The 23,483-nt window shown below is 34.0% G+C and overlaps 3 protein-coding genes across 7 annotated transcripts; 2 read left to right on the top strand and 1 right to left on the bottom strand.

The window, feature by feature from the left end:
- Positions 1-2,005: 2,005 nt before the first annotated feature.
- On the top strand, positions 2,006-7,873 carry CaMKII (Ca2 /calmodulin-dependent protein kinase II). 2 transcript variants are annotated; one of them, XM_021351752.3, is made up of 2 exons: positions 2,006-2,345; positions 2,999-7,873. In XM_021351752.3, exon 2 carries the CDS (start codon positions 3,085-3,087, stop codon positions 4,615-4,617), a length of 1,533 nt encoding a protein of 510 aa, XP_021207427.1. In that variant the 5' UTR covers positions 2,006-2,345; positions 2,999-3,084; the 3' UTR covers positions 4,618-7,873. The 2 variants fall into 2 exon arrangements, with proteins under 2 accessions (XP_021207427.1, NP_001177296.1); NM_001190367.1 differs by having other exon boundaries at positions 2,041-2,123; positions 2,999-5,054.
- LOC101738950 (uncharacterized) lies at positions 6,515-10,383 on the bottom strand. 2 transcript variants are annotated; one of them, XR_009976103.1, is made up of 3 exons: positions 9,127-10,383; positions 8,380-8,449; positions 6,515-6,659 (listed from the first exon to the last, which is right to left on the bottom strand). XR_009976103.1 is itself a non-coding variant. In XM_012695339.4 (2 exons), the coding sequence occupies exon 1, from the start codon at positions 10,112-10,114 to the stop codon at positions 9,131-9,133; it is 984 nt and encodes a 327-aa protein (XP_012550793.2). In that variant the 5' UTR covers positions 10,115-10,383; the 3' UTR covers positions 8,171-8,449; positions 9,127-9,130. The 2 variants fall into 2 exon arrangements, 1 of the variants encoding a protein (XP_012550793.2); XM_012695339.4 differs by lacking the exon at positions 6,515-6,659 and having other exon boundaries at positions 8,171-8,449.
- Positions 10,384-13,197: 2,814 nt separating this feature from the next.
- On the top strand, positions 13,198-22,225 carry LOC101739091 (uncharacterized). 3 transcript variants are annotated; one of them, XM_038019003.2, is made up of 8 exons: positions 13,198-13,385; positions 13,452-13,616; positions 14,077-14,213; positions 15,001-15,080; positions 16,696-16,884; positions 18,063-18,305; positions 20,315-20,603; positions 21,090-22,225. In XM_038019003.2, exons 1-8 carry the CDS (start codon positions 13,276-13,278, stop codon positions 21,938-21,940), a joined length of 2,064 nt encoding a protein of 687 aa, XP_037874931.1. In that variant the 5' UTR covers positions 13,198-13,275; the 3' UTR covers positions 21,941-22,225. The 3 variants fall into 3 exon arrangements, with proteins under 3 accessions (XP_037874931.1, XP_037874928.1, XP_037874932.1); XM_038019000.2 differs by having other exon boundaries at positions 14,995-15,080; XM_038019004.2 differs by having other exon boundaries at positions 13,243-13,385; positions 13,457-13,616; positions 14,995-15,080.
- Positions 22,226-23,483: the final 1,258 nt, after the last annotated feature.

Genomic DNA, 23,483 nt, shown 5'->3' with positions numbered 1-23,483 from the left:
ATTCACAGGAATTATTTTTTTAAATAAAAACTTTTTGGTTTTGGGCTCGGTACAGTTTTCATAGCATGAACAAGCACAGATTGACGAACGACTTCCACGATGAACAAATGACAAAATTCCCAAATTACAAAATACTAAAAAGTTGTTAGTGTCAGTACTATTCATCACTACTGTGAAGCAATCTTACGTTCCGATTTAAGGGATAGGATATTCATTAGTGTAATGGAATGGGACAATTTTTCTATATTTCTTTTTACTGCAGATTGAAGATAGATGAATCGTGTCGCAACTGTTGTTAAATAGTTACCGAGACCCATACAGTACAATGTAAACAGCAGCCTGTCGATAAATTTAAATTATTGTCGCTAATTTTCCTTCACATTCTAGGTAATTTATCAGTTTTTGTAATATAACCGCACAAAGATAATAATATACGATCGTGCGGTCGATACAATCGTCAAGTCCTATAATGTTTTGTATATTTAATATGTATTCACGAACGACCTTCACGATGAGCATTATGTAATAAGATTTTTTTTTATTTTTTTTTTATTTCTGTATAGGCAGACGAGCATACGGCCCACTTTATGGTGAGTGGTCACCGTCGCTCATGGATGTTAGCAATGCCAGGGGCAGAGCCAAGCCGCTGCCTACCGTTTAATACTCTCCACAAGCCTCGTTTGAAGAAGGACATGTCATAGCGCTCGGGAAACACCGTGGAGGGGAGCTCATTCCATAGCCGGATGGTACGTGGCAAAAAAGATCTCTGGAAACGCACTGTGGATGAACGTAGTGGCTCCAGGTAGTATGGATGAACTCTACTCCGGTGGAGGGCGGTGCGATGGTAAAAGCAAGATGATATGATGATGAATCAAACTAGTAAAATAGGTTTTTGCGTAATTACTGTTGGATTGTAGCCTACACATGTAGGAAACACCACAAGACCTATTTTTATTGCGAGACGTCCGAGTGAGTACATGGGCAGTACGATTGAGATGTCAAGCCCATGTCTCAAGGTATGTGACAACATACACGATGTGCTGTCTATGTACATCATCATCATCATCATATGAGTAGCTCTAGTCTCTCATTTGAATGGAAAAAATAAGCTTCATTTGGATTCATTGTACATAATAGCTCCGGGAGCATACAGAAACATCAAGCACGTTCTAATAAATTTATTTTTTTAAGTGAACGGGACTTATAATCGGATACTTAATTATATATATCGTCATTTCTAAATTCAATCTAGAGATTATCGTGCACACACTGAGAGAGACACAAAGATTCTTTTAGACACAAAAAATCAGGTCTTAATGGAAATTAAACATAACAAATATGTTTAACAGAAATTAAAGGTACATTGAGACAAGAATTCTCCTTTAGTTGTCTCATGTCACACATTTCTGAAATTAACCATTAAACCTAGCTGAAAGAAATCACAGCAAACCTGTTATAGGAAATAGATTTGAATTTTGCCTATAATTTTTATTTTGGAAATTATTTGTAAGTTCAGTTTCAAAATCGACCACGAAACTTCATTCGAAATCTTGATTTCTTTTAGTTTCGAATTTCAGGTACCGTTATCATTATGACAAAATTAAATAATATAAATGGTAATTAATTTTTTTCGATATCAGTCCAACATTTATTTTGCAATAATGTCAGACTACAAAAAAAAATTTGTTGTAAAGAAGCTTGTTGCGTTTACGGCAAACGTAACTAGATGGCGTGGAACGCAATTCTTGTGAGCTCGCTTTGGATTGGCACTGCGCTATTGTATCGATTTTATGAAAACAAGTCAGGGTTGCTCGACTAAAAGAGCTTTATTGGAGAAATATGCAGTTTTCCTCAAAACAAACTCAATACAAACTTTATGATTATAATCATCTTTACCAAAAAAACATATGGGCACTCCGAAAGTGAACGATTTATCAAAATACGTCGTTTATAGTACATCAATTTTTTAACGTTTCATACCGTTTTTTCTAGCAACCCACAAGTGTCTATGAATTTGACCCCGAAGCTCGTGTCCGGATCAGACGGAGAGTGTGGTGTAGGGCTCGGCCCTTCGTTTTAGTCCTTCATCTTGTTGAATATTGTATAAAATGGGCACATAATAGGTAAATTGTTTCTTTTCAATAACAAACCAATTATATAAAATGTTAAATTTGATGAAGTGAATATCTATAATTTTTTCAACAATACATGGTTCGTGTCCATGCGATTTACTGGTGCTAAGAATATCATAAAATTTGTGTAATTACATTTTCAACTTCATACATTGAATTGCAGTGTTGTTTTAAAATGATAGGTAGTGCAAAATGTTTAGTAATTCAAAATTAGTGAGTATTTTTCGCAGTTTGATTAAAATGTCCTCGAAATTTTGGTGAATGTGTTGAGACAATGGGTGTATCGATTATTTTGCGCTAACTAAATGTCATCCCGGTGCCGTGTTAATATTAGAAGTCTATGTTTGTAGCAACTGTTATATTTGTCTAGGTATCTACGTGTTTTATATTAAGCAGTGAGAACTTCAATTTAGCTTGAGTGACCAAAATAGTGTAGACGATTTTCATTCGGATAAATTTCGTCCGCTGACTGCCCCTTGACAATATCTATTTTCTGACTATTTCGTGAGTGGAATGGGAATAGTTATCACGAAAAATATAAATAGAATGCATGGTGGAATAATTAGTGATTTAGAAATTGATCTGTAGAGGAATTAAAACCCATAAGTCCAGATCTTTGAAAAATTATTTTAACTCGCTTAAATTTACTATGAATCAGATAAACATCGGTTAAAAATAAATCAATCAACCTATCATTTCATATACTGCCATACGATCAGTATTCACAACAGAAAATATATTTTTTTATTTAATTTACGATTTATGAACTTTATATTTTAGAACTAGAAATATTTACTGACACAGTTTACCGAGAACGAAAGATACCGTTGAAAAAAATCATTAGTCGTTTTCTTTTTTTGTTTCAGATTTCTCCCCTGGTGCAGAAAATTTGTGCTCAAAATTGTACAATAGGCCCTTGTTGAAGCTGATAACGTAAGTACAACGTATTAAAATGGCTAATCCAAATCGTGAAAGTGTTAGCACGCGGTTTTCGGACAACTATGAACTTAAGGAAGAATTAGGCAAGGGCGCCTTCTCGATTGTTAGGAGAGCTGTACAAAAGTCTACTGGATACGAGTTTGCGGCAAAAATCATAAATACCAAGAAACTCTCTGCAAGAGACTTCCAGAAATTGGAACGAGAAGCAAGAATCTGTCGTAAACTACAGCATCCCAATATTGTGCGACTACATGATTCCATTCAAGAAGAACATTGCCATTACCTTGTCTTTGATTTGGTTACCGGGGGTGAATTATTTGAAGACATAGTGGCGCGAGAATTTTATTCTGAAGCTGATGCGTCACACTGCATTCAGCAAATATTAGAATCTGTCCATCACTGTCACCATAATGGAGTTGTGCACAGAGATCTGAAACCAGAAAATCTTTTGCTCGCAAGCAAAGCTAAGGGAGCTGCTGTCAAGTTGGCCGATTTTGGGTTAGCTATCGAAGTTCAAGGAGATCAACAAGCATGGTTCGGATTCGCAGGTACACCCGGTTACTTATCGCCTGAAGTATTAAAAAAGGAACCTTATGGTAAACCAGTGGATATATGGGCTTGTGGGGTCATTCTATACATATTGTTAGTTGGCTACCCTCCATTTTGGGATGAAGATCAGTATCGTCTCTATGCGCAAATCAAAGCGGGAGCATATGATTATCCGTCTCCTGAGTGGGATACCGTTACTCCTGAAGCTAAGAGCCTTATTAATCAAATGCTTACTGTTAATCCTAGCAAAAGGATCACCGCTTCCGAAGCTCTGAAACATCCATGGATTTGCCACCGGGAACGCGTTGCTTCAGTTATGCATAGACAGGAAACTGTGGATTGTTTGAAAAAATTCAATGCACGTCGCAAGCTCAAGGGTGCAATTTTAACAACGATGCTTGCTACCAGAAATTTCTCTGGTAAATCAATGGTTAATAAAAAAGGCGATGGATCGCAAGTAAAAGAGTCTACTGATAGTAGTACAACGCTTGAAGATGATGATTTAGACAAAGACAAGAAAGGAGTGGACCGAGCATGCACGGTTATATCTAAAGAACATGACGAAGAAGCCCTGACAAAAGCGGACTCGTTTGGAAAAGCTCGGGGCGATAGTAATGCTTCTTTGCGCCGAGCGGAAGTGATTAAGGTTACTGAGGTGCTGATAGATGCAATCAATAATGGTGATTACGACACATATTCCAAGCTATGTGATCCCAATGTGACAGCTTTTGATCCTGATGCTCTAGGAAATCTGATTGAAGGTGTAGAATTCCATAAATTCTTTATTGACAATACACCGCCACATGTGAAAACTAATACCACTATTCTGAATCCAAGAGTACATCTTCTCGGTGATGATGTTGCAGTCATAGCATACGTCTGCGTAACACAAAGCGTAGATTCCGAAGGTCGACGGGCTACACACCAATCACAAGAGACTCGCATTTGGCACAAACGTCACAACAAGTGGACTGCCGTTCATTTCCATCGCTCCTAACTAGTCTCCTCTATAAATCAAAACGTCTTAAAGATAGTCTCTGCATAATTATAACTTAGATCAGAGACTTTGAAACAACTACCATTAATTTCGTTGAGTGAACGAAAAGGTATATAAAACCTAAGACGTTTAAGAAAAGTATCCAATTCTGCTTTAAAATAATTACACGAATTTTATTAGAATTCTTCGTATTCAAAACTTTAAGTTAATAATTAGATAAAATTATATCTTACACTATTTGAGCGATCTTAAATGATAATTCTGATCAAACTTTCAATGAGCATTCTTGAATATAAGAAGCATGAATTGTAATGTGGCTAACATGTGATAACCGAAAATATCCATTGCTTTGTGCTAGTTTTATTAGAATTTAAATATTGATCTCGGCCACAATCGAAGTTTGTCAACGAATATCGAGGCAATTACAGTTAAACGATTAAAAAAACAAAAGAAATCTCATTATAACGTCATGATCTGACTACGTTCGAATCTATATAGGTAATATAAGTAATCAGCAACATGATTTACAATTTTAGCACATTTCTCATTAAGTCTCTCTACAATTTTTAACTATAAATGTTTTGTCGTGCTTAAAATGGTGTTCTATTTGTTATCAAATAACTAGGTAGTAATGAGTAAGTAACTAATGCAATACAGTTATTGGCACTACGCTTTTATAAGATACGCTTTTTTTTTGCATACATACTTACATTTGATTAAATTTATATTGTACGGGTTCAATAATTTCTTCTATAATTGTTAACTAATATCATTACCTATACTTTACTGTTGTATTTAAGTGGATTATATCAATTTTGTCAATTTTAGATTTTAATGTTGTATATTATTGTGCTTTGAGCTTTATAATTCTCATGTAAGAATTAAATTCGAAAACTTTTTAAGTTACCATTATTCCAAGTGTACCTAAAACAGTACCTGATCTAAATCAAATTATAGGTAAAAAATAAGGTATCTACAGAATTCATTGGGATTCATTCTAAATATTTTCTATTACTTTAAATTTACAAAAGCTGACGATTTGTACAGTTATTTTTTAGAAATATGATTTGTCATTATTAATCCAAAGTCTGTGGTACCTATAATTTTATAAAATAGGATTTCTATAAAACACAGATACACACCACCTTTTCATAAATTCGACTTAAACTTTTTTAGAATTATTAATCATTTCAATGTCTATAAAATCCGACAGAAAAGCATGCTCTTTGTGGACTTTGAGATCCTAACCCAGTTTTAAAAGTCAACAATTGTGCCATTGAAATTAGTGTCAATAACTGTAAAACTAAAATATATTCTAGTCTTTATTATTACACATATTTAGTATTTAATCAACATTTTATTAAATTAATTTTGAACATTAATATTATAATAGATACGTAGTTATTTACTTAATGTACATATTGGTTGCACACCGCATGTTTATATTGTTGTTGTCATTAAGCAATCCCTTTTTTGAGATATTTTAATGAAAGTTAATTAAACCTTCTTATTGAATTTTATTGAATTAACCAATTTCAAATTTTGCAATAAACTTGTCATTTTAGAGATTATAATATGATTTTTCGATCGTGTTATATAGGTACCTACCTATCTATTCAGGATATTCAGAAACAAGAAATTCTTTGTTCCGGTCGAGGTATCTAATCAATCAAAAGAAAATTTTAATAATTATTATGGACAACTATTATTATTTAACAAAATTCTCGTTAAAATTTCTTATAAATGTGCAAAGCATTAATGAAATATTAATCTTGTTGTTAGTGAAAATAAAGTTGCTACACAAACTTTTCAATCTTCAATTAAAATGATACTTCTTTGTGTTATTTCTTGATAAAAATAGTACTTAATTATATATAGAAAGGCTATTTAAATTCAATTTACTTGTAAATTCATTTATTAAAATATTTGTCGATGTTTCAGAATTTAATGCTAGCCACTTTTAAATATCATTATAATGTTTGTAATATTTAAATAGATAATTAACGTAATTTTCAATATAAATGTGCAGATTCGATGTTAATCTGAAAATACAAGATAATGGTTTGACAGTTACAAAATGCACAACATAAGTCCTCAACACTATCTTCCAGTATTACAAAACTATTAAAGAGAAATAAGGAAATTTATTTAAATAATCATTTAATTTTACTGTCTTCCTTCCTCAATATATACTTACCAGTGCGAGAATGATATCATACCTACTAGCCGTCTGTTTTTTTAATTAATTTAATATAAAATAGAAATCATGGCTCTCCCTTTTGTTAGAAGGCACGTTTAAGTACTTATTGGTTATGAACTTAGGACTTACTTACTGTCTACATTTGAGGTAGGTAGGTAGCTGGTTTTGTAAATTGTTTTAAATTGCCTGCTTTTAATTGAATAGTAATTTACACATGATACATTACTGTTTAAGCAATATATTTGACTTAAAGAGTCAAACTAAAGCACTTTAAAACATCGTATTTCAAATGGTCATCTAATCAATGGAGTCCATTTTATTCATAATGTGGGTGCAGTGCAATATGGTTATAGCTCTCGAATATTTTCTACATTACGTTATTAAATAATAATTCACTGTGGTACCGAACATTTATAATGTAAAAAGATGTCTCAATACATTAGCCTGCTTTGTCCAAGTTAACAACTTATTTAAAATTTAAAAACTATATAAAACGCTTCTTTTCCTTTACATTAATTACAAATTATTAATCTCAACTAAATACAGCTATGTATATCAAAGTAAATAGTTTAAATATAAATTGATGTTCTAGATTTAAAAAATGGATTGTGAAAATCAATGTTGTAAGTTGTTGTAACCAGCTTTTTAAGCTGGTACTACACTCAATGTATTTATACAAATATTGGTGTTGGTGAATTTGTTTGAAGTAAAACAGCAACTTTATCTGTACTGTCATTGGATTGATTTTGCTTTTACTATATGGCCATATGTTTGTATAAATACCCTATATTATGCTAGCATTAAATGTGGTTGAGATTATTTTAAATTTTGTAGTTTAATAAATGTAACTAGGTAACTTTAACTTCATTGCACCTATCATTTCAGTTAGGAACTTCTCTATTAAAAAATGTAGTAAGTACTCCTATTTGAAAATATAGGTGTAATAAAGAAATGTCAGTATAATATAAAATTTGTATTCGACATAATTTTTGAAACTCTGCATTGCCGATTCTCATGTAAATTCTCTAAAATAAAGTTCTTTTGATCTACAATTAACTACACTTTATTCATTTACAAAACTATCTTTTCTACTTGTCTATACTGTATACCTAGATACTGGCAACTAAATAGTTTCTAATTTAGGTACACAGCACTGTGTACTACTACTTAATTTACATTTTAACTTCTAATACAAACGTCGAATGGTGTCAAGCTATGTACACATTAATTGTTAAGTTCAATAGAAAAAAAAACATTAAGTAGGTATAAAAGTCATCTACATAACCAACTACCATTATGAATATTTTCATTTTTATATTGAAAATTTCAAATGCATTTGAGAAAACAAGACAATATCTCTCATTGTGATTTTATTTGCTTTAAAATACATAATATATCCAAAAACTTTAGTCAATAAATTGTGTGGTTTAAAAACAAGTAAAAACAATACATATAATTATGAAGTTTGCTATGTTACTTTTATTTTATTAGTTAATTCTGAAAAGCAAACTTCAATGAAAACTAAACACAAACTGACCTGAATCTTAAATAGGAACACTTACATCACAAATAAAGCAACAATCATGGACATATTTGGTAAAATTTTTATATGATCAAAATCCATTGTGGTACCTGTAAATGGAGATGTATTTGTTTAAAACAGGATGAAGCTATTCCTAAGCCGTTGAGACCACACACTCATGTTCTGGGCGTGCAACAGAAGGTGATGTGTCATCTATGGACTTTAATAATAATTTACTAAACACGAGAAAGACTGAGCTCATCAGCCATTGCATGTGTAACAGAAAACAAATTAATATGTAGTACTGTACATCAATACAAATAGTGATAATTTCAACAAAATTCACAGGACAATGGAAACTTATTTTCATAATAATAAAATAGTAGTAGTAGTATTTGTTGTAGTAGTAGTAATAGTAGTATTTATAGATGGTGTGAGAACAATTGGTTTGAGATGCCCATTGTTATAGCTTTCCTTGCATTCATATTGTGGCTTGCAATTTACACAAGCTGTACTGGGCCTAAGCCCTACTAAACAAGACAAATAAAAACATCACAGAACATTACCACCTACCTTGAAACATAAGGTCAAACATTAAAACTAATTGTAAGTTATTCTAACCTTCAAAACGGAATGCATGACTGTTTTATGGTAGAGATCCATTGGATGATGGTACTCACTTATGCAATCTCCCGATAAGCCCTACCACCATCAAACTTATAAATTCAGAATATAATATTGTTAACAGTGAATTTGAATATTTCTTTAGAAATCATATATATCAAACCTTTTTAAAGCAATTTAATCTTTGTGTGAACTCCTTTACACCCATCTACCGCAACATCAAAATTCTTCAGAAGTTTTTCGTAATCAACATTTTTTAGGTTCTGGCTGCTTGCCTCTTTTTGTATACATTGTCTCAAATGTAAGTTATTTAACAAATCAAATTTAACAAATGCCTTATGTACATTTACATCTTTAAAGTCTTCAGTTACTTTTACGTGAAAATTCTCATCACACATTTTCATATAATTATTCAAGTTATCACAACTGTATATTAATATAATAGTGATATTCTTATCTAGTTCTTGGCTTTTTTTTATAAGATCTTTTACATGTTGGTTCACAATTTTATCATTTCTACTCAGTCCATCAACAATGAAGAGTGAACTCTTACACAGTATTAAGCCATACATGAAGTCTGTGGAGAAAATTTCTTCAAAACTAGGCATCGTATAGTGGTATAAATTAGATTTTTTTCCAAACAATTCCATTATTATGGAAGCAGTATAAGTTTTACCTACTCCTGTACTTCCATAAAAAAAAAGTAACTTTGTTCCTTCTTTATTTAATACATGAATGATTGAATTAATGGCTTTGTTTTGTCCATATACTTGATTTGAGAGTGTTTCCTTTAATTGTTTTAAATCGAATTCATCAGAACATTCAAATTTTAGTAAATGATAGATTATTACTGACATGGCTAAAACCCCAACAATGGAAATGATTTTAAATTGAGGCGTTATTTTATTCATCTTAGGTTGAGTTTTAATAATGTGAAAAGTTTTCATTGGTTTCGAGGACGAACTTTTAATATCCTCAGCACTCACACAGGGTGAAATGGGTTCCCCTATATCGACACATTCATCTAACTTTTCCTTTTTAATTTGTGTCGCGTAGACTTGCGAGTCGTTATATGAAATATCCATATGTGTAACAGAATTGGCACTGTAATCCACATCCATGGATTCGTAGCTATTATCGTGAGATTCCATTTAAAATGTGTATGCTTATCTTATCTGACTTAAATGGATGTCTAATTGATACAAAATTTTGAGTTACAGCCAACAAGTAATAAAAATGTACCCCGTCTTCTGTTGTATGTTTGTTGCATTTCTGATACAGGCCTAAATGTGGCGTGATAAATGGTACCTAATATTAAATATCTTTAGGGATTCATAATCTCCGCATTATCTTTAGTCGCCGATAGCCCGAACTAAGTGTTTAATCTTTGCCCGATAAATTAATCTTGACATGAGATAACTGTCATGTAGGTTTTTTTTAATTTGTCCATTGAACAGACAAAGGAAACATGCGCACACTATATAGTTAATTTTGTGTAACAACTCTCTGAAATATGGTAAACAGTCAATAATCTATAATTATTAAATCTAAACACACTAATCACTTAATCATACAAATAACAAAGCATATTCACGTTTCCGCCAAAACTCTGTTAAGTCAGTTGCTATTTTTTATAAGATAGGTCGCGATTACGATGAGTTTAATAAATATAAATATAATAACCCTGGAAATATGTAATAAAGTTAAATACTTGTTGTCTGAATTCAAATTCCTGTATGTAACTAAAGTAATAAAAAATGCGATAATAACATACAGAAACAGTTTTTATAAACAATATCTTTGAAAATAATTGCGTCTTGCATACGAATAAATTAAATAAGATTCCAAAACGCTTGAGAAGATTCTATCATGGTATTCTTCCTAGATGTTGGAGTTTGAATATAAACGTGATGGCAGGCAACACTTGACACATATAAGATTACAGATTTGGAATATTAAAATCATAGACCTATATAGTATACTTCATTGATTAAAATCATAGAACTACTTCATTGATTAAAATGCTTTTAAATGTTTAAATCAAACGATTGTCTTCTCGTCAGTGAAGGCAAAGACTTCTCATCTAGACACGGTCAGAGCAGCATCTAAAAGTTTTATAAAGATAATAATTTTAAAACGGTGTAACAGTGTTCATAGTATCTACAATGTAATTATATTAATCATGAAGCAGAGTGTTTTTTAAATAGCCCCTCATCAACCTACAGAACCCAATCCCCTCAAATTTAACTGTCCAACACTAGATGTATAGTTTTAATATCATAATATAATGGTCATAATATTTACATAGCTAGTAACAGTATGAGTCATCTCTTGGCAAATTGCGGTACAAATAAATAGTGCAATATCAAAACAAGTAAGGCTATCTAATATGGAGCATGGATATCTAATATGAAGTCGTCTTGGTCTTAAGGATAAGAATCGAATAAATCGGATAGGAAGAAAATGTTCGAATCTCAGACGGGTACCAATTTTTTTAATGAAATACGTACTCAACAAATGTGCACGATTGACTTCCACGGTGAAGGAATAACATCGTGTAATAAAAATCAAACCCGCAAAATTATAATTTGCGTAATCACTGGTGGTAGGACCTTTTGTGAGTCCGCGCGGATAGGTACCACCGCCCTGCCTATTTCTGCCGTAAAGCAGTAATGCGTTTCGGTTTGAAGGGTGGGGCAGCCGATGTAACTATACTGAGATCTTAGAACTTATGTCTCAAGGTGGGTGGCGCATTTACGGTTATAGATGTCTATGGGCTCCAGTAACCACTTCACACCAGGTGGGCTGTGAGCTCGTCCACCCATCTAAGCAATTAAAAAAAGCAGATGTATCATACAGAATGATAAAGAGCTTACCTTTGAGAAGGTTATACTTTATTCTAAAACCTAGAGAGGGATGTATAAAGTTGGGATGAATGCAACAATATGGACGTTCAACAAAAGAGTACAAAGGGAGAAAAATTATGGTGTGTCCCGTGCCAGTCAGCCCAAACTTTTTTATTTATATTTATTGCTGCTGCTATACTATTTGAGGCCTACAGAAATGCGCTCTTGGAATCGTGCAACAGGTATCAAGAGTTTACCATGTTTTCCAGTTTGTCACGCTCCAAATAAAGCTTGATGATTAGCTTACAGGTTTCACATTCCCGATACTGCGAACTGAATATTAAACAGTTAACGTCGCCCTAAACACTTCATTTCGGATCCTCCCATCCACTAACGGTGCTTTTAGGTAGCCCAAGAACCGGTCATCGTTCTCGTCGAACTCGTCGCTTGCGATGAAGGGCTCGGCGATTAAATTAACCCACTCACACAGCACACTCAGTTTCTCGCCGGATCTTCTCAGTGGGTCGCGTTTTCGATCCGGTGGTAGATTCTGTAAAGCACTGATCTTGCTAGGGCTAGTGTTAGCAACGACGTTAGGTTTGAGCCCCGTGAGTTCACCTACTAGATAAGGTTACGCTGAAATGATATCTCAAGATCATGAGCTTGGGTAGGAAAAAAAAGTGTGTGTGTCCGCTCCGACGCACGACTGGAGTTTACTGGATATAAAAAATTAAACGAAACAATACGAGAAATAGTTCTATATTACGACAACACGATACACTACAGATTATTAACAAATTAACGAGACACAAAACAAACGACTAACAAATATATGAAAATACAATAATGAGAGAAACGCGCGATCAGTACGAGGCTTTGTGGCGGACTGCCGGCGCAGCAGCCCGGCGTCACCTGCGATAACGCGGCCGCGCGTTGGCTCCTGATTGGCGCGCGCACGCATCACGCAATCAGGAGCCAATCAGGCGCATAACGCATTTCGTGTGACATGCTAGTACGATTTTGATTGGCGCGCGCACGCATCACGCAATCAGGAGCCAATCAGGCGCATAACGCATTTCGTGTGACATGCTAGTACGATTTTGGTCCCCATAATTTTCATACCCCGGGCCTATATATGTAAATCGATTCTAAAGGAGTAAACTCCAAAAAAACAGGTTTCACTTTTAATGATTTGTCCCCATTTCGGTATTACCGCGCATAAAAAATTGGTATATAAGAATCGAAATTAATTTAGCGCAAAAAAGAAACGAAAAAACTTCTCGTTCATTTGGCACATCATGCTGAATGTCGATATTATTTTTTTAAAAATTAACATATATGGACGCTGTTCCCTTTGCTTGTGCAATGGACGGGTCAAACCAGAAGAAATTTTCAAAGAGAATATGTTCAGCCGTCAAACCGTAAACTGCATTTTTTAATCGGTCAAATCAACGTTACTTTCAAAAATGAATGATAAAAATGATCAATATAAATCATCACCTCCACCTACTCACAGAAAAGTTCGAAATCCTTTTGATAAAGTTTTAATAGAAAGCTTACACAAACCGATATGCAGGTAAGTTTAAGTCATATTCATTGTTTTGCGTGCTAATTATATGTATACAAATTTTACCATTCTTAGTCCAGGAATGTGCAAAATATACAAGCAGAAGAGCAACGGGTCTTTCCGATGGGACATCGATCAGGCATGCACATTAGTTCCTACAGAGATTGTTGCTTGTAATAGTCAATTTGAACCGTCACCTGATCCAGCATTAGAGAGAATCGCCGAAGAGGCCACTGACAAGTAAGTCCACAAATATTTGAAGAAATCTATGTAACACAAAATTTATAGTTAAACCATTGATTTCAATTAAATCATTTATTTTTGAATAATACGAAACATATCATTAGTGTGTGACAAATGATTGTTTTTTTTTATATATTCAATTATTGTAATATTCACAAATCCAAAGAGTTTGCTAGATGCTTATTTAGATAGAACGCAGGTCTGCTGAAAGAGATTTCTCAAAGAAATAAGCAGTGCCTTTGTACATAATTTTCCTATTACTCTGTACTGTGTCTTGTTTTCTGTGTGTACATAAATAAATAAATAAAAATAAATAGAAATACTTCTATAATTAAAACTTGTACTGAATAACTAGATTGATCCAATTGTTTTATAGCCTTACTACTACACAATGATAGTGCTAAATTATGGCATATCATCATGTCATCCTATTACATTTAAATATTTTACTTTCTAGATTTTTCTCACAGGAGATGGTAATGCCTAGTCCAATGGAATCATTAAAAAAGAATAAACCTATATTAAAGACTTCCTGTGAAGCCAGTGTACAAATAACTAGCCTTATTAGAGAAAAATTAATCATTACTAAAGATGGTTTGTATTTCAACAGATTTTGAATTGATTTATTAGTTTTTTACCTAGTTTGAATGCTTTATGTACTAGGTCGTATTATTAATGGACTCATGGTTCACTGGGTTGCAAGTGTAATATTTTCCTTAGATTTTGTGAATCATAGACATAACTAAAATTAGATAATTAATAATAAACAAGTAGTAGTAGTAATTAGTATTAGATATAATACTACTTTCATGGGATTAGTCCATTGATTTTAATTCATCAGGGTTTGAATATTGTGCTAACTATGACCTATGTCTCTATAAAAATAATACCTTTGTTGTCCATAACCACAAAAATTGTAAAGTATTTGAAACATTGGAAACAATATAATGACAATAAAAAACTATAGGTTTAACTGTAAATGTTGATTAATTAAGATTGCAACTGGTGATTTGAGTGTATAGTTAGTTACTCCCACATAAAAGCTTAAGGTTGAAGTCTCAGAACATTTGAGTATCAAATTTTTCAAGCTGAAATGCTAGTTTGGTTAATGGCAGAATCTGGTATTGATTTGTAAGGGCTTCACATGTGCTACCACTGTAAATATTGGAAGTTGTATTTTATTACAAAAAGTTTCTTAGAGGTAAAAGCAATAAAAACAATGATGTGATTAATAGATAATCAAAAATAATTGTACCTGCCTGGAGTATATTCACATGGCTACTCCACAGGGTGGGTGAAGTCATGGATGCATAAATGAGGGAATAGTAAATATTAATAATAGTGCTATCAAATGCGGTCATCTATTTTAAAATAGTTTCAGCACAAACGATACTCACACTCCCTCCGGAACTACCACCAGAAATAGAAAAAATTCTACAACCTTTCTGCACTTATACACAGGTAAATACAACCTTTACCAAGGTACAACCTTTCTGCACTTATACACTTATACATTCAAATTATTTCATTGTTAAAGTTTTAGTATCCTATTTTACTCAAAAATTTCAATTGAATGATGTTGATTTTAATAAAAGTATTCTTCAATAAATAATTTTATATAAAATAAACAGGTATCTTTGAAAGACATATTTTAAGTTGATTGTTGAAATTGTGAAATATAAATAAATATATATTTATTTATTTGAATTGATTGCGGTTGTTCTGTTCAATTCCAATGAGGCCCTGTGGCTTGGTAAGTTATGTGACACACAATAATCATTTGGTGTTAAAAAACTGCATTTAATAGTGTCTAAATTTACACAACACAATATCTATATAATGAAAGTGCATGTTTACCATGATGTTTACCATGATCAGTACACCTCTGCCATCTCCAAAGATGTTATGGCTTTGCAATATAATTCAGGGATCTGGACTCTTTAAGTGTATGAAGGCATTTTATACTGATTCCTGACAACAATTTATTTCCTACAGAAAGTTGTAAAATTTTGCAGAGAAAAAAATAGTTTAAGTTAATAACTACAAAGTTTCTTTGACATTTCTGTGGGTGATTGATTATCACTTAATAAGACATGGCTTTGGATTAGTAATTTCATATTTTGCTTACAATTATTGTAGAGAATAAATTTTCAATCACATGCCATTATTCATTAATCGTTCCTAGATTGTTTGATAACTAACAAATAGCTAACAAAAGTACCAGCAGAAGCCGGTAATTTTAATTATTATTAAAATTATTTTTTCATCTTCCATTTGGTTCAAACTACCAGTAAAAATTCCCAGTAAGCGATTAATTTGAAATAGCTGTGCATTATATATAGTCTCTTATATTTATTTTCATTTTTGAATTTGAAAGCACATGATAATTAATTGATAAAATTTAAAATATTACTTTTAATATTTTTGTTTATCTTTTTCTCATTGGTTCTGGACCAATATGCATCTTTCTTATAACTCATAGTCTACATTAGAACGGCAACTTCCATTAGTCAACATGTGAATTGTATTAAGAATACACTAGAAGTAATGTGGTTTTAATTCACTTTAATTCATTAAAGTAGTTTTAAACTGCATCGAGGGGCAGATGAGCCTACCTGATGTTATGCACACAGTTACTAGTGCACACAGACATCAGAATAGAATGTTACTCTCAGTTGCATTGTATTAACGGGTATCCTATCCTTCAGACTGAAACCTGTGATTTCTTTGCAGTATTCTTACTGGCAGTGTCATCATGAGTGGGCTTAGAACATACAAGGGTAATGAATAGAGATATTTGCTGAATAATTAAAGTGCTTTGGGTTGACGAAAGTACTGCTAGTAATGATTTGGCCACCCCAAGTTTTGCATACCCCTATTTTCTGAATAGTAGCTTGGTATACAATAAATATCTAAGTTCCTGTGTCCAGAACATATAAAAACAAAACTGTAATTAGGAGATCAGGGATACCTAAAAAGACATAAACATTATGTTGCAAATTGTACACACACTGAACTAAGAATATTCTGGGGTGTGCATATTATTTGAAAAAAAAAAAAAACGTTATTATTTTAGGATCAAACAAACATGTCAGATGAGTATGAAGTAACAGCAAACGGTTCCCTTTGTCGGAAACTGTTTTTCGAGGAGCACAGTGACATAGACCATTATGATTCAGAACAGACTGATGATGAAATACATGCAGAACCTCGGCCCCCTTCAAGTTACGAAGCACACACGCCTATAATATTCAGTCCTGATTTGGTAAGTGCTTTAGATAATTGATTTTAAGAAGTAATAATAAATCATGATCAGTTGCCTAATATCTCGAAATGTCATTACCGTTATCAAACAATGTGAATTCTTTTAATGATGAAGGTGCTTATGAAATGAAATGAAATGCGTTTATTTCAGGCAACTTAAGCCCATAAAATGGTACATACAATTACATAACATCTAAATCAAAATACAATAAAATTAAAATTACAATTTATCAGAATGACTAAAAACAAAAATAAACAAAAATAAAACCAAGTCAAAATTATTAAAATTAAAATTGTCAACTACTAATATAAAATTAAAATTAATAAAAGAACTTATACAATAAATAATGAAATAATGTTAACTGAGTAACCGCCACCATACCAGTCACTGTGTTAGATTAATGAGAGAGATGCTTATTACAACAGTGTCTTATAGGTCACTCAAGCACTGGTCTCCGCCCTTGTCGAACTCGTCGATTACGACGAAGAGTTCGGCGAGCGAACTAATCCATAGACACAGCCCACTGAGTTTCTCGACGTATCTTCTGGTGGGTCGCGATCCCGATGGTAGATTCTACGAAGCACTGCTCTTGCTAGGGCTAGTGTTAACAAATTCTCTCAGGTTGAGCCCGTGAGCTCAGGTACCCGAGGCGTAGTTGTAATAGCCCCTTAGGCTACCAGCGAATAGGTAGGGAAAAAATATAATATAAACATTCATGAAGATGCTTGAAATATTGGGGCTGAAACTTAGGGATATAATAACCTATGTGTGCTTATAACAAGCTACGACTGTTTACTTAAAGAACTAGCGGCTTTTATTTAATCATTATTTATTTATTATTAGTTAATATACTTACTTTTCTAAAAAATAATTAAAAATGAAAATATTTTTAACAAGCCATCATCAATATTTAAATTTGTAGTTTTTAGAAAATCGGCATATAAAATACATAAACTCGCTACATTCTATGCTATGAACGTCTAAACCTAAACATTTAATTTTGTTATTTGTGATGGTGCTTAGAAATAAAATCATTATTTTTATATACATTAACATTCTTAATAATTGCTTATTCTTGCTTGTTTAAGGTTCAAACTTTTACATTAATGTTATTATACTTACTTACACAGTGAAATTTTTTAAAATTTACTAAAGTTAGCATTCTGTATTTTTTATAGAGTCGTGACTTAGTCACGAAGGGTATGAAGAGAACGTTTGGTACTCCATTAAAGAAGAGTTCGTCGGCACAAAGGAAACCTTTTCGTAATAAAATATTGGACGTCGTCGACTTTGGCGAGACGTGCTTCAGCCCTATCGGGTTCCAAACACCGATACGCAATGATCAAAGGTCTGCTACATCGTCTTCTTTGGCGTCTGCTTCGATTTCTCCAGTCACCAAAGTGGCTTCCAGCGACGAAGAGGTATATAGCTAAAAAATAATCGCATCTATATAAGTACATGACGGTCTTGCATCCTCAGCGTCCACATCTCAGCCCCATATAGAAAGATTGGAAAGACCAGGCATCTCATTGAACGAACTTTTGAGTTTTTGTTTATTCTGCGGTCTCTCCAAATCCTTGTTCGTCCCTCAACTGAGGTTCTAGTTACGGCGCAATGTCTTCGGATTTTATCTTCGCAGTCTCCAGCGTTGATGATAATGGAGCTTAGATATATAGCTATTGACTATATACATAAATTAATCCCGCTATATGAAAGTCGAGGGCAAAAGATCTCGCGGACGATAATAATATTAATATAACTATATTTGACACCGCATGTACAGAGTAAGCATATAACACAAATAACAAACGGTGACATAAATTGGCGGCCTTATCGCTGAAAGCGATCTCTTCCAGGCTACCTTACAGGGAGAGAAATAAGCAAACTAGCATGGACGGTGCTATATTTTAATAAACTTACATAAAAATATATACTTATTATTATTCCACGATCTCCAACACGATGGACCGACTTCATAAAATTTGTGACTCACTCAAATATAAATGATTGCTCTCACACTGCGAAACATCGTGCCATATGGTGTCGCATCGCGAGAGCATCGGTGTCCCAGGATTCGACTGATGCATGACCACGACCACTCTGTCAAGAGTGTATGACTAGGATTAAGAAGAAGAAGAAGTACATGAACTTAAAAAACCCAAGTACTCATTTGGTATAAATTAAGGAAGCACTGAATCTACATCAATTATGTATTCCAGTTTGAAGAGTAGGACAGCCGTTATACAACAACTGAGTTTGACCTCACGTCTCAGGCAAGCAAGTGACCACATGCCTGTTTGTTTAGACAAGATCTTGAAACAAGGTGGACTACCTCAACAAACAAAGTCGAGTACAGTAAAAGCTCCTTATTCGCGCATCCTTCATTCGCGTTTTCACTATTCTAGAGTTAAAAAAAATTCGACCCAATTCCTATATTCGCAGCTAAAGATTTATTTATTCGCTGTATCTAATCGGTACATACCCATTGGTAAAAAGGATTCGAATATGTAGGTATCCAACCGAATTTCCTTTGCAAACGCGTGTAATATAAAAGTAAAATAGATCTTAATACAACTATGCTAAAAAGGAGGAGGTGTTATTGATTAATTAAAGACGGATTTTGGTGAAATAGCGAGGTGGCGCTTCGGCGTCGCGTGCGGTTACATCTAGTAATACCCGGCGATGACGTAACGGCGCATGCGCAACCAACCGTAAATGGTTTAATTTAAAAATTTAAATTTCATTTAATGTACAAGATTCAAACTAATTCTAATTCCGCGAACTTATACCGCGAATGTAGTAACATTAGGCATATGATTGTTTTTTTTTTTTTTTTTTTTCCTTAGATGAGTAGACGAGCTCACAGCCCACCTGGTGTTAAGTGGTTACTGGAGCTCATAGACATCTACGACGTAAATGAGCCACCCACCTTGAGATATAAGTTCTAAGATCTCAGTATAGTTACAACGGCTGCCGCACCCTTCAAACCGAAACGCATTACTGCTTCACGGCAGAAATAGGCAGGGTGGTGGTACCTACCCGCGCGGAGTCACAAGAGGTCCTACCACCAGTAATCACGGCAGAAATAGGCAGGGTGGTGGTACCTACCCGCGCGGACTCACAAGAGGTCCTACCACCAGTAACAGTAATATGTAGACGACGACGCGCTTTATATGCGTATATTTTGTCTCCTAAGAACGTATCCCCCTTATGATCCCTCCGTATGATCCCTTAATATTAACCTATGTAAATTACCATTCCATATTCACGGTTTCTGTATTCGCAGATTTTTAAAGGAACAACACCATCATCATGATGATGAGGACCCCGCGAATAAAGAGCTTTTACTGTATGTTCATTTAAGGACGAAGAAGTTGGTGTAATAATAACTCAAAATAAATCTTGCAAATACTTTTTTGCATTTTTCTAGAAAAACAACTTCACTTCGCCGGAATCCGAAGCGATGGCTACATGCCTGGATTGCATCTCGGACCCGCGCAGCGAAGAGAAGGGACCGTGTTTTTGTAAGATTACACCTAACAAAATAAAGAGGAGTGCGTCACTAAAAGAGTCTCCGCCTCGAAGCCGGAAATCATCGTTGTCGTTTTCAGAAAAACGTAGTTTAAGTATGTCGAGCCTACACAGGAGTCGGTCCGTACAGAAACTAGACTTCAGTATGGACATAAGCTTTGAAGAGTCAGCACACGATCAGTCACAAGGTAAGCTTTATGCTATTGACAATTTAAAATGAAGTGAAATAATTAATCCCTCACATAAAACGGGATAGAAAATTTTCGAACAATAAAGCTGAATTCCCATAATTAATTCTCGATACTTAATAGAAAATTGAGTGATGATGATTTTTTTAAATTTTTTTTGTTGCGTTTAAGGGTGGATGAGCTCACAGCCCACCTGGTGTTAAGTGGTTACTGGAGCCCATATTCATCTACAACGTAAAAGCCGCCACCCACCTTGAAATATAAGTTCTAAGGTCCTCAGATTAGTGACAACGGCTGCCCCACCCTTCAAACTGAAACACATTATTGCTTCACGGCAGAAATAGGCAGGGCGTTGGTATCTACCCGTGTGGACTTAGAAGAGGTCCTACTACCAGTGTTTACGCAAATTAAGTAATATTTTAAATGTTGACAACAAATTGAATTTCATATTAGGAATATTAAAGTTATTTAAAATGTTTCTTGCAGCGGATTCGGAGTCCAGTTCACATCCGGACGCGCAGGCCACGTGGTCTATCGTCGAAGAAACAAACGCGCAACAAGCGGTCAGAGACGGATGCATTAAATTACAAACAAACGAAATTCAGTCTTCCACTAGGATACATAATATTAATATTAATAATATATTAGATGATACGCCAATTAAAGGGAAGTGCAAAAGCTATCGTGCTCATGAAATTAGTAAGATTCGTGTGCCGGCGTCCGCGAGCCCTCTGCACATGTCTCTAGATAATAGTTTGGACGGCTCCGACAATCTGCTCAGTATGGAGCACAAGAAGATAGACTTTAATAATGTTGATCTCAAATTTCTGACTGAAAACGTATCTCAATACGGACGCGCGACCAATGACGTCACCAAAGTCGGCGACGACTGCTCGACCAGCTTCAAGAGAGTCGACAGCGGATTCAACGAGAATACATTTTACGCTAGTACTAGTTATTACGAAAGTGCCATAAAACCATCAGAACTGACTGTAACTAATATATCAAAGAGTAATGTAACGAATAATGCTTTGAAGGAAATCTCTAACGTCCATTGGATGAGGGTCGACAGTGGTTTCAAAGACGAGAACTCCGCGGACAGTATACAGTTCTATCCCGGTAATGAGAATTCGGTTAAAAAGTTCTCGAACGTTGAAGAAACAGAAATGAAGATGGCCAATAAGGAGGGCACCGCAGACGACTTCGATCGGTTTCTGGTTCAATCGTGCAATAAAGATGCGATGTCCATGTCGGATATATTCACCGACGATATGACGTTCAACTGCAATTTCTCGTCGACTCCATCCAAAAACAAATCTCGGAGACTTCATTCTTAACATTAATACTTTTATTTTTATAGTATAATTTATAGTGAATATTTGAAGTTTTCTACTCGTATTGTTTTATTTAGCCAATAATTGTCTGTTTTTGACGTTTATCCATTGTTTATTATTGGATGAATTTATATAATTAATTATGTTGAAATAATTTTCTAAAATGAGCTGACTGTTTAAGGTAATTCGATAATTTTGCATGAAATTATTATTATTGTTTTTTTTTTTACTTGAGTTTGTGTGTTACTTGAGTCAAGTATAGTCCAATAAAGATGGAATAAGAAATAATCTCGACTATCCTAATTTTTAAGTCAATTCACATGAAGTGAGAAGTGCTTTGCTACAGAGTTATTCAATTCGAACTATCTACGCGTTTAAATTGTTTTTGAAGTTATACTTCTTTAGGCGCTTTATGAAAAATTGATGAGAGTGAAATTTTACGATGCGCGCGCACCGTGACACAAAATTAACAGAATGAAGTTGCCCACTAAATCGCTCATTACAATACGACCGACGTAACTTGGCGAGTCTGAATATAGCCGCAGGTGAACTTTCCGAACCATACCGAGAATTACCGAATTTATACGATGTCAAGAAAAGGGATGTCCAATATGCGTGTTTGAGGAAGTTGTTATATCGTTTTTTTTTTTAAATTGAGTAAAATTTAAATAAAAAAAAGAAATAAATTTAATAAAAATAAAGTAGTATAACTTCTTACGCGCGTTTTACGATGGTTTTAAAGAAGCAGTATATTAGGGGTTAAACTATGAAATTGCCGATTTGTACTGAATAACTGAAATTCGTTTTTTTTTTCATTTAACATTATTATTTAATCAAAATAGGAAGGTCATTTATGCCTTTGCGATAGAACTCTGGTGATTTAGATTTTACAAACTGTGTGAAAGCATTTTGTACTGCCTCCTGGGAAGAGAGCTTTTTATCGCGTAGAAAATTGTCTAAATCACGAAAAAAAATGGTAGTCCGTTGAAGCAAGGTCTGGCGAATACGGAGGGTGACGAATGGTTTCTAATTGCAGTCTCGCGTTATCATGGAGCAATAATGGTGAGGATCTATTCATGAGTCGGGGCTGTTTCACTGCAAGTTTTGCTATCATTGTTCGGAGTTCGGCACAGTAGGCATCTGCCGTTATTGCTTGACCAGATCAGAGAAAGCTATAGTGAATAAAAACCATGCTGAGACCAGCAAACAGTTACCATTACTTTTTTATTGGTAAGCTTTGCTTTAGGACACTGTTGCGGCGTTTGACCTGGAGTCAGCCATTGCATTTTATGCTTACGGTTATCGTAAAGAATCACTTTTCATCAACAGTCTCAATTCGATCCAATATTCCTTCATTTCTGTATCGATTCAATAAGGCAACACAAGTTTCAACACGCATTTCTTTCTGCATATCAGTCAAATCATGAGGCACCCATTTTTCATTTTATTTTATTTTATTTTATTGATTTGACGCAAATGAGTCAATATTGTTGGTAAGGTAACGTTAAACCATGCTGCTAATTCCTGGGTAGTTTAGCTCGGATCG

The sequence above is a fragment of the Bombyx mori genome, chromosome 22 (genome assembly GCF_030269925.1).
Source record: "Bombyx mori chromosome 22, ASM3026992v2".
In the NCBI taxonomy this organism is placed as follows: Eukaryota; Metazoa; Arthropoda; class Insecta; order Lepidoptera; family Bombycidae; genus Bombyx; species Bombyx mori.
The sequence above is the reverse complement of the archived record's forward strand: the minus strand, read 5'-3'. Positions and strand labels throughout refer to the sequence as shown.